The sequence below is a fragment of the Carassius auratus genome, chromosome 7, assembly GCF_003368295.1.
Source record: "Carassius auratus strain Wakin chromosome 7, ASM336829v1, whole genome shotgun sequence".
Classification (NCBI taxonomy): domain Eukaryota; kingdom Metazoa; phylum Chordata; class Actinopteri; order Cypriniformes; family Cyprinidae; genus Carassius; species Carassius auratus.
In genome coordinates this window covers 4,476,658-4,488,881 of record NC_039249.1, presented here as the reverse complement: position 1 = coordinate 4,488,881, position 12,224 = coordinate 4,476,658, and the positions used below count along the sequence as shown (strand labels likewise).

Below are 12,224 nucleotides of genomic sequence, written 5' to 3'. Positions count from 1 at the left end.
CCTGTGCTTCACCACATGTCTGCACATTCCATTCTCATCCAGATTTCTATACGTGCAGGCAAATACACATGATTATAATAGTAGAATAATCTAATACATATATTGTTGTAGTCACATCGATTATACTTGAATAATTAATATTTTGATTAATAAAAATCTTCCACAAAAAAAAAAAAAAATTGGAATCGGACAAAAAAAAAATTGCAATCCGTGCATCTCTAGATTTCAGTTTTAATTTGATTGATTTAACGTTTTTTTTTTTTTTTTTATGAGGCATTTTAAAAATCTTACAGACTTGATCAATCACTCAATCAATCAATCATAAATGCACTTATTTAAAATAATATTGGCACAACCCTCGTTAAATGCTTTGGTTTACCATTGCTGCTTTCCACAATTTTTCTCTGCATATTTGGCCTTCTGCTATTAAGGGAAGCTGCTAGTTAGTCTATCTGTTGTTTTCCAGCGTGGTTTCTGGCCACGGCTTCAGCTCCAGAGAACACTGCTGACGTGGGGTGTGGCTGTTTCTTAAGACTTTATATAAACACGGACAAGCACTTTTTCTAACCAAAAGCTGTAAATGGGGTATAACATTTTTTTGTTGATGTCACTGGTATGAAACATCTCCTTTTAGACTTCTCCATAATCGTGCTCTCTCACACTTGCCCTCGTCCTTGTTTAGTTTGTAAGTGGTCGTTGGCGTATCTTAAGGTCAGGCTCATTACAAGATAAATTCTGCTATTAAACTGTGTTTTCACAGCACTCCCTTTCAGTGCTGATTCTCATAGAAATGCAGGAGCAGCTCTTGTCAAGAAATGCTTTAACCGTTTCATTCTTTACAGCTTTTTATAAGTGGTGCTTGATTTGTACTTTAAAACCTAGTCTACCATGAGTTACACTTTCTAAAGCGTTTATGATCGTTTTTATAATGTCAAACAGTTGCTGTGTAACTAGAATATATTACAGTATGATATTTCAGAGTCTTAAAAAGTCATAATTTGCCTTTCCACAAATTAAGGCTTTAAAAAGTCCTTAAATCATAAATGTATGTCCTTAAATGTTATATGCACTGCAAATGAATATCTTCCTCAGTATTTTGGTCTTGTTTTACAATACAAATATACACACATCCTTAAATCAAGATGCATTTACTTGAGATTTGTGTTTCATTTCTATTTGCTTCGTCAATTTACCTTCATAAAACCTTCAGAAACACTTTTCTTATTAATATTGTTTCATTTTTTAGCATTTTCTTCTCATCCTTTGTCAATGCTATTGGTAGATTTTGGAAGTAGACAGAAAAATATCCAGATATGGGCTGGTGAATTGGCCTGGATGATTATTTTAATGTCTTGCAGGAAAATTGGTCTCATGCATGACATCGATGCACATCTATAGAGACTGATTCCAGTTGCAGAGACTAATTGCTCCATTTGTTTAATGAGTCAGATGGATTGTTCCCTTGATTTGTAATTGCTATTGAAATGATCACAATTTTTGCCAGCCCAGAGCTAGCAGATTTCCCACAGTTAACATGTGTGTTTCCATCAGCTCTGGCTTATCTACGATTTACTGTTTCCATTTTATTATTCTACCTACTAGTTAAAGTGTTAACTGCTGAGCATGTGTTTGCTTCCATTTAAAGAGAAGATAGCATATGTGGCGGAGACTAATTTGAGATAAAAGCACTGACCAGTAGTTTCCCACATGAATTAGAGCACTGTCATATAATCTGACCCTTAAGTGATGGGTCAGACACTGAGGTCAGATTCTTATGTCAAGTAATGCCATTATTATGTGGTTATTGGATGCTAGCCTTACAATCAATGTCTTGGCTAATGCTCAGGTAAATATCTTAAAACATTCTTTGGTCATAGTTGCAAGAATTATTTCCTGTTTCTCATAAGAAGTCCTGAAAAAAGGGACATGTCTGAATAAAGCTTTAATTTAATTTTATTCTTATTTTCACTCGTACTTTTTTATTTAATTTAACAATTAATTAATCTTATTTAATTGTGTTCTATTTTTTATATTTCCCATGTTTTATTTTTCTTTAACTTGACTTTTTTCTTATTTTATCTTGCGGTTTAATTTTAATTATTTTTTTTTAAACAATGACAATTAAACATGAATTAAATCCTTGAAGTCAATAATTATTTAAGTAAATCTGATTGTATTTTACTTTATTAAAAATAAATCCTGGAATAAATGTTATAAGTTAAAGGTTTTAAATAGATTTCTCTTAAATAAAGCTTTCTTTTAGTTATTTTTGGTTTTAAGTTGGTTTAATGAAAATGGAATAACTTTCTATGAGTTCTTTTTATTTTGTATTTTATCAATTTTTTTAGCATTTTTTCTTAGTATAACTTTGGTAGCAGATGCTTGATGAGTTCAGAACTTGCTGATTCGCGAGGAGAGATAGCGAAGAACTTGCTGATTTTAATGTCGGAATAATTTTTTTCAATAATTTGTGTTCATGCTCACTATAAAAACATGCAGCTCCAATGCTTTAAAGGTATTAGGACACCAATCTGTAGCTAATTTGTGTTACGTTTCTTAAGAAACCTAATAGTGCCTTTTAAAAGAGTTGCATGCAAACTGTGGGGCATGACAAACTATTGCGTTCTTGGTAATGAAAGTTAATAATTACAAATATTTATTCTGGTGTAGTCTGGTCTGAAGAATAGGTTGCTTCCAGACATAAGGAACAGATCTTGCAGAAGCCAACACTGATATCATTTTCAGATGTGGATTGTAAGTTTTAGTGTAGATATAAGGATTTTTTTCTCCTCCGCGTGCCTTTCCTCTCGCATGTTTCCAGGCAGTTGAGATGGTTGTCTGATGGTGGTCTGATATGACAAGGCAAGCATATCTCCATCTGCGCTCCCCTGTGCCCTGGAGACGCTGGATTCAGGCCCGTCTGAGATTGATGCTCATCTTTTTAGGACTGTCTTATCTTACACAATACACCCATACCCATCCTCAGTCTATTTCCTTTTGTGACCAACAAAGCTCTCCGGGCTCTGAATGTGCTTATTACCCCTCCCTCTTTCGCTCTCTCTCCTCGCGATCGATTCTTGTGTTATTTTCTGTCATAATTGTTCTCTCGTTAACCGCCAAACGTGCCAGCCTCTCGCTTGCGGTTTCATCTCTTCCTTCAGTCTGTCATCTCTTCAGCTTTAGGCTTTTTTTAAGGTTTTTATTTGTAACCTTCAGTGTTTGATGCGTTCTATGATTATCGTGATATTTACTGGGTCGCAAGTTGTCAAATTCACTTTGTCAAGGGCTTATTGCCTCGCCGACTTTGTTTGGGTGGAGATGTTTGCATCAACATGCTGTAATCCAGCCTGTGTGCTGAGGACGTCATGGAAGAATAAATGTAGAGCCCTTGTTCTCGATCTTTCCTGACAGGGGTTCCTATTACATGTTACCGCCCTTTGACTAAAGAATGGCTTTGTTGCAGTGAGCTTTGTGAAAAATATGTTCTGTACCTTTCCATTTATCGTTTAAAAATGTAGTTCACCTTTGGGTTGGTCTGATTTTTATTTTATTGGTAAAGGTTTCCGTAAACCTGTTGGCAAAATCAATGTTTCTGGTCTTGCAAATGAGCAGATGTCTTGCCCTACAGCTGTTTTAATGTTTGCCGTCTTTGGCTTTCTATAGTCTGAATCTATAGCATGACCACATGAACTCTGGCTCACTCCAGACATTTAGCTTTCATCAAACGGAGAGAGAAATCGATCTGCAGCAGTGCTCTGGATGATCTTGTCATGTGTGATTGTGCAGTCGGCTGACAGGGGATTGACTCGGTCAGGGCTACTTGTACTTGAGGCTGTTGGACATGCACAGTTGTCTGTGTTTCTCTTGTTGTCAATATTTCTTCCATATGGATCATTAAGATCATGCATTGCTCAACGGCTGGGCTTTGTACCAGTGATCTCCAGTGTCTCATTTGCTTTCATTTAAATTTTGTGTTACACAATTAGACTTTTGAACAAGCGAACAGTTTTATTTGAGTCTTTGAATTAAACGTTGTGATAGTCCAGTTCAGTTTTAAGTTCAATTCATTTCATTTCCATAAATCAGTTCAAACTGTTTGTTTTAAGTAATTTATTAAAGTGTAGTTTTTTTTGTTTAAAATGCATACATTTTAAATATACATAGGTAAATGTAACTGTAAATTACTGGTTATATGGACGTGCTTTCTACTGGTTTTAGTGAGGAACATGCTTTTATTTCCAATTAGATTTTTTAGATGTTTTAGCTTCTAAATTGTAATACAAAAATTGCCTGAGTATGTGCATGTGTGTTTAATATATGCACACACATGCACGAGCTGAAATGTTTTACTTGCCAGCCCCCTCTCTTAATGAAATCTGTAGGATGTGGTGAGCTAAATGTAGCCTTGTGTTTTTTCCCCTCAGGTTTTTGGAGATTATTATCACTTCAGGCACCGCAGAGTGGTGAAGAGGTCTTTATCAGAGCACAGAGGAACACACATTCGTCTGCACACAGAACCTCAGGTATGTGTGAAATGTAGAATCTGGATCCGCCTCAGAACAGCCCTTTCCAGATATTTTTCCCCTTAACAAACTCAAAGGTTATGTTGACAAATCCTTGACTAAATGAAGTAAAAGGCCAAAATACTGAAGCCATTGAGATCTGAATAGGTCTCAGAGAAAGTACAGAAATTTTACACTAAAATAGCTGCTTTCAAGGCACTTTTGACACAAAAATAACTGTGATCATAGAAAGTTACAGAATTTGGAGCATGAGATCTGTATAATCCAATACCTTTATCTCAGTTTATTTGAGAAATTTTAAGATTTCATGGTTACCTTTTTTGGGTCAACATTTGGTACCATCGCTCTGTGATATTTTTTTAATTCTACTAGTACTCATTTTATAGTTTAAGTTTATCTGTTTAAATTTGATGTTCAGTGTTCGTGGCTAAAAAGTAAATGTCATTTTAGACTGTATGTAAAAAAATTTAATAAAAAAGGAGTGCAAATAATTTGTGCTGTCAAAAGATTAAATGCGATTAATATATATAAATAAATGGATATGCATGTAAATGTTTCCAAAATATTTACTGTGTATATGTGCATTTATATTAACATACAAAACATGCACAGTACACATACATGTATTATGTAAACAAAAGCGTTTGTTTTGGATGCAATTAATCGCGATTAATCTTTTGACAGCACTACAAAAATATTTAGTTTGACTTCCTGAGGTTGATGATCAACAGTTTATGAAGGTTAAACACATCCTTCAGTGATCTTGTGGGAGTTTCAGCTCCTAATTTGTGCCATGTTCATACAAAATGCCTTGAAGCAAGTGAAGTTTGTTAAAGCAAGCTATTTGCATTGTGCTGATTTATGACACTTTTTTTGGGGGGGGGGGGGGTCACTGCATGACTTTGGACATTTGTTATTGCCCTCAATTTTTAAGTTTCTCTGATTGTCCTTAGACCTAAAGACCCCAATCCCTTTTGCAAACGTAAAGAAGCACGAGGACCAGCAAACTAAATTTTCAAGTCATTCATCTTTGTTAGTTAGTTCACCCATCATTCTAAACCACGCTCTCCTTTCTAGTTTTTTTCTTGTCTTCTGAAGAATTGAGGGCAGCCGTTTTCGGTTTGTCCAAAAATAGTTATTTCTCTTTTCCCAACTGTTTCTGGAAACCTTGCTGGTTTATGTTCCAATGTTTGACTTGTCTCCTCTGAACGTTATTGTGAATCTTTCCATTTGCACCCTCACATACTGTTCTTGTGAAGCCTATATATCAAAACTCCTCAGTTTCCTCCCCAGTGCACGTTCCTCTTAAGAACACCAAATAAAACTCTTTTGGTTTCTCTTGTCACAGGTTTGAAATACGAGCGTTTAAAGTTGAGCAACCTGACATCTGCGTACATTCACTACAGCCTCAGTATTTGTTGCTTAACTGCTTTTCTGGTCCAGATGTTGAGTTCTGATGGGGCGTGAAACACAAACCCTGCAATTTTAATGCCAGAGGACTGCTAAGGGCTAGAAACCCCCGTAATGGAAATCACGGACTGGACCCGTATGGCCCATTACTCACTTTCTAGAGGGGGTTAAAAAGTCCATCTTGTAACATGGCTGCAGCGCCACGCTCCATCAGTGCGAATGGCCTCCAGGAGCAGAGCGACTTCCCTCGAGATGGGAAAAGCACTCCATTGTCTGGTGTTCAGTAGTGATGAGGTGTGTGAATAATGAACCTACCTGGGTGCCAACACAATGACGGAGAGTCATTGCACACAGCCCGGTTTGACTCATTTGTCCATCTCGGATTCATTTATAGAAAGTTGCTTTTGTTGGTGAGCGCTAAATGATTAGTCCTTGAGGTACAATGGTGCTGGGTTTCCTCTTAAATTTCATGCACTGAATGTGTTCTCAAAGACATCAGTCTTTTGGGAATTGCATAAGATATGCAGGAGCCTTTTTTTTTTCTTAAGTATAGACTGGAATAGTTGCTATTTTTTATTGTTGTACACCTTTACCATCTGTCAGAGATGATCTATAAGTCACATGTTGTATACTTTTTGTCACTATTTCTTACCTCTAGCCTCTATCATACTCATGCTACTGTGACCTTGATTTTGTCGTTGTCTGTTAACACCCACTCGCCAAGTGAACCAACACCCTCTGATTCTCCAGTGATTGTAAAACTGTTATGATTAGTCAAACGGAAAATCTGGAAAAATGTAATAATGAGCTGTAGAATTGTCAAATTACAATTCCAGCCACATATTTAAGATAAACATGCAAATAAGTATGCAAAAACTGTGCATTCAAATTTAAGATGTGTAGTGAGCACTAGCAACCATTTCAATAGTTAATATTGTAATTGCACCACTTGCTGGACACCGGTAAATTAAGGTGCAGCAAATCCATCATGAAATTAACTGTACTGCTGCTGGTATCACATTGAATATGATCTTTTTGTAACTAAACACTGAAATGTGACAAACACTAAAGCTTTAAACGAGCACTAACCTCCCGCTCTCTCTCGTGAAGCCAACAAAGGAAGCTACCAAAACTTCAATTCATCAACTAGCCGCTTGAGGCTGGGTGCAAAAGGGAGTCAATCCCATAGACTCCCCATGTTAAAATGCCCAACTTTCAGCAGGAAAAAAACTATTTTGGTCTATATAGCAAATTTTGCCCTTCATGACAACTGTGAGGGGGGTGAATTTCTTTTTAACTCATCCATTTAAATTATATTAAGACTTAAAGGTCTGCATAATTAAGGGCGTGGCCACCTGAGTGACGGTCGCCTTAGGTGGGCGTGGCTTTAGCAACTAGCTCCCGCCTTTTTGCCCATTTTCGATACTCCGGGAGAGTCGCGCAGTGACGGACTTCCAAGATGGTGATGGCACGCTCTGAACACTTTAAGCTAAAAAAGAACTTCAGGAGTTTACAGGTGACATCACGGACACTAGGTCCATGTTTTTATAAAGTCTATGGCTTTAAATAAATCATTATTACGATACTTTTTTGTTTGTAGCATAAGGGTACCTAGCTATTAATCTCACCAAAAAAAAAAATTTTGTGACTATTTTTTTCAGACTATTGGCAGCTCTTGTGGGATTCCTTTGCAATTGTCATGGCATTGTGTGATTGCTCATTTAGGTGGAAATTAGAGCTGAAACAACGAATCGATTTAATCGATTAAAATCGATTATTAAAATAGTTGTCAACTAATTTAGTAATCGATTCATCGCTAAATAAATTTTATTTGCCATAAGCGGCTCATTTCGTGGATGTTTCAAATCTGCGGTGACCAAAGTGTGGCAGTAATGAGCCACCGGAGGTTTTACTCAGCCAGTACAGCAGGTGAAGTAGCGAATAGCCAATAGCTGGCCTCGTTTTATGTCACGTGCTTCCCGAACAGCGTCTCTGCAGCTTTCAGCGGGAAGTGGGAGTACTTTACTTTGGGCCTTCAAAATGAAGAGTAACCTGTAAACTCTGCACTACTGATCTGTTTAAGGGGCCGTTCACATATCGTGTCTTTTGCGTGCTCAAGTTCGTTATTTCCTATGTAGGCGCGCAGTATGCAATCTCATAATGGAAGCGACGCGGTCGCGACACGCACGCGGTGCGATGCGCCCGTTTTTCCAGGCGCGTCCACACCGCATCCATTTATCCTTTGCTGAAATTTCCGGGTCTTCATGGAGAGGGCACGTCATGGAGAGAGCACGTCATGGTTGCTTAGCAAAGGCAGACGCCTCAGGGGCGCTTCTGCCCGAGCGCTTTGGAAAGAAGGAGAAAGCGGCGCGACTAGCGTTTTCCACGCGTTTTTAGGTGCGATATGTGAACGGCCCCTAAGAATTTTATTTGTGTAGATTCTCCAGTACAAGGTTGTTTGCAAATGTTTAGTCGTAAAAGCTGATAACATTGCTTTTTAACAGTTAACATGTAAAGCTTTACAAACATGTTATGTGATCAGTTTGTCCTTTACCAGTTCATAATTCAGACTTGTAGCCTAATTATGACTGAATGAGAGAGGTAAATGTTTGAGTATATTTAAAATGCACTTCTTTTCTAAGTATTCACTGCTCTTTTTCACACAGCAGGTTTTTTGTGTGTGTCCCAATTTTTTTTTTCTGGACAACCTTCTGATGGATTTTACTTTAAATTGTGAGTTCCATTCAGGTTTTATGCCATTGGCACTTTTTTTCGAAGGATTGTTTACAATTTCACAGCATAAGCTATAAAGCTTTTTCCCAGTAAATAATAAAATACAATGCACTGCAATTTTATTCTGTTTTATCCTTATACTTCGTGAAAATATGTTCTCAAAGATTCCTTAAGCTTTGTTTGGGAAGTTAAACTACTTTAGGAGCTCTAAGGACTGCCATGGTGAAAACAATATTTGAAATCTCCTTGTGAATTTTGCTAGAGTATGGGTCAGTGTTTTGATTGCAGAAGAGTTCGATAAAGGATTACTAACATAATAAAACAACTCCAGGTATATTTTTGATGAGGATATGACAATGCAAAATGGTTAAAATCTCTTAAAAATCTATGCTGAATGATAAAGACCCTTTATTAATAATTTACTTGGGGAAAAAATGGAAAAAACTAAAATATAAGTACATAAACCGATTAATCGATTAATCGTAAAAATAATCGACAGATTAATCGATTATCAAAATAATCGTTAGTTGCAGCCCTAGTGGAAATATTGACCTCTATTTAAATTTGTAGGATCTTCAATGGTCACTGCCGCTCAGATGGCAGCAGAAGGTTGACCCATTAAAAATGATTGACTTCTGGTCATTTTGATGATACAGATACTGTAGCTATAACGGTGAAGGAAATCAGTCTTTGTTAAATGAAACCGGCAGCTGTGTGAAGATGTTGCCCTTGTGAAGTGTGTTGGTCCTGTTGCCTGCCCTCTCAGCGGGTTCCAGTGGCATTTCCCTTCACTGCCCTGCTCCGCTTCCTGTTGTTGAATTCCTTCGCTCAGCTCAGCTTCAGAAAGAGCAACCTTTTGAGCCCTGTTTTATCACGAACAATAGTGACTATTGACAAATCTGGAATTTTAATATTAATTTACTTTTATATTGTGCATTTATTCATATTATACTGTTCATATTTCATGCATTTTTACATCTATTTTTTAATAACATACTGTATATGTTCCATATTATACTGTATGTCATGTAAATCTCATCAATTTTATACAAAGAAAGAGCGTGCATTAGTCTTAATAGTTAAATTCTTTGCTGCAAATATGATTTAAGCAATTGACTTTATTATCTGCATTTCCAGTTAAGATATTCCAGATCACTTCCATCCGGACTCCATTTATAGTCGAGATTTTATCAAAACTCTCTGTTCTGTATCTCTCAGTCCATCTTCATAGCTTCAGAAAACCATTTCCTATTTCTGAGTCCTTTGGCATCATTCATATTCTCTTTGAAACACATTTGGCTCAAGTCAAAACATCAGAGCTGTCATAGATGAAGGAACATCAGTCATGAGTTTATTCATTATGCATTGCCTTGCCAACAGAGTACTGGCTCTAATTGAGCTTAATTTCAGATGAGGTCGATCTTTAAAAGTTAGAAGCGCTTATGTGTGCTACTTTTTTTAATTACCGTATTACTCTTGCTAATTAATCAGCAGGGGGAAAAGTGATATAATGTTTAGACAACATGTCTAGCCCCATAACTTGCCAGACTCAGATCTCAATGCTGCTTCCTATCCAGCAGTTTTTCATGCCTTCCTTCCTTTTTTTTTTTTTTTTTTTGAGTCTGAGTTCCAGTGATAATATCAGTCGTTCTTGCATGTTCAAAAAGATCTTCCCACAAAGAATATCAAACTACTTCAAAACTTGAAAGACATTATTTGAAGCTTTTTATTGTTTTATTTAATTTTATATATATATATTTTTTTTCCTTTTTTTTTTTTTTTACATTTTATTTTCAACTTTTCAAAGATGTTTTCATACCTAGCACAATGTGGGTTAAATGCTATAGTTCTAATCTTGGGGTTAGGAATGTGAATAAATACCCAAAAGCCCAAATTTAAGCAATATTAACCATACTTTCTAAACTAAAGTGTTGCGGGAAGTGTTTGATTTTGCCAATGAAGTCAAACAAAGAACCTCTGAAAACATGACCTAAACTTTGAACAGCGGTCAGTACACAAATGAATAGTTTGATTATTAACTAATTTACCTGAATGAAGCAGATATAGAGCATTTCTGTCAAAATTGCTGGTAAATGTCATCATGACAGCATGACCTTGAGGGACATTGATTAGTGGGTCAAATGTGTCCTGGTTGTTCTTAAGGGCTGTGAACATCCCAACTGGCCTGTCATTCTTTTTCTGACCACTCACTTCACTTTCTTGTCACATGTCTGTCCATTTCATCCACTAAAAGTCATTCTAGACAGTGAGCAGTGAGCTCTGGCATGAGCAGCGCTGAGCTGTCAATCACATAATCTGCCACTGTCTGCGTTTTCTGCCCCGCTGCAGCAGTCGCTGCCCTAGAGAAACAGCTTCCTGTCTTTCAGCAGGCCTCTCTGTCTCAGTGTTGTGTGGAGGAGGATTGTGAGAAGACAGAAAACAGGACTGTGTGTGTCCGTCAGCACTTGAAATCAAAATTGACCATATTTACTATAATATATTGTACAAATTTCATCATTACTTGTTATTCTTTCGTCAAAATGCATTAACTTTCTCACTTTTCTGCTGACATTACCAAGGCTTCATAGCATGGGAAAATTATATTAAGCAATACAATTAAATCCTGCCATATATTCTTCTTGTTCAATGTTCATATTATTAGTGAAACTGAATATTGTGTTTCACACAAGCATGTCAAGTTACTGAAGATAGATGCTTTTTGAATGGAGTTTCACATTTTTACCCATGTCTAATTGTGTCGTGCAGATTTGGTGCTATTATTATTACTGTTAATGATCCATTGATTTTCATTAAAAACAACTTATTCTGCATCTGATGGAAAGGAAACCTTGGAAACAAGCGCTTCACATATGTCTCTGACTGTTTGTTTATTTGTTTCTCAAGGTAATGTGGGCGGAACAGCAGGTGGTGAAACGAAGAAAGAAGAGGGATATTTACTATGAGCCGACCGATCCGAAGTTTACACAGCAGTGGTACTTGGTGAGTAAACAGCTCATCTGCTTGTTTGTGCACACGTGTGTGTTCGTGAACTGTTTGTTCATTTCGATTCGCAAGCACTATACCTCCCGCTCAGATCGGATGGTCTGGGTGGGCTGTTGTAACGTTCTTTTGGATTCACTCTGTTCCTTTTGCCCCTATTAAATGGGACATTGTGCAACACTGAACTTGTTGCCATTATGGTCATCCGGTGGAGCTTAAAGTTTAATCAGCCGGTTGTGATTTGGCTCTTCGGAAACATTCCAGACGTGCTGGCCTTCACTCTCCATCAGTCTTCATACAGATCCTCTCCTGAGAGGACAGCCCTTCCGTGTCTCTGTTTTGAAGTGGCCATATTCATTTGACATAACATTCTGTTTATATGCAGAATAATTTAATTGTAATCACAGATTTTGAATGTACTGTATTCAGTTTAAACTCTGCAGTCTGAAAATACACATTTGCATGAGCAATGAGCAACATGTGGTGTCACTGTCAACACTACCAAAATAGCAATAAAATATGAAGAAAAGCAATGCTGAGAAAGCGGCCGACTAAACA

General features: G+C 37.0%; 1 protein-coding gene across 2 annotated transcripts in view; it reads left to right on the top strand.

Moving 5' to 3' along the window:
- The window catches only part of LOC113105574 (furin-1-like), an 86,467-nt gene that overhangs the window by 35,839 nt on the left and 38,404 nt on the right, over window positions 1-12,224 (top strand). For both annotated transcript variants that reach the window (XM_026266718.1, XM_026266717.1), the window contains exons 3-4: window positions 4,425-4,523; window positions 11,571-11,666. In XM_026266718.1, the coding sequence (XP_026122503.1) occupies window positions 4,425-4,523; window positions 11,571-11,666 (195 nt within the window). The remainder of the gene's footprint in view (window positions 1-4,424; window positions 4,524-11,570; window positions 11,667-12,224) is intronic.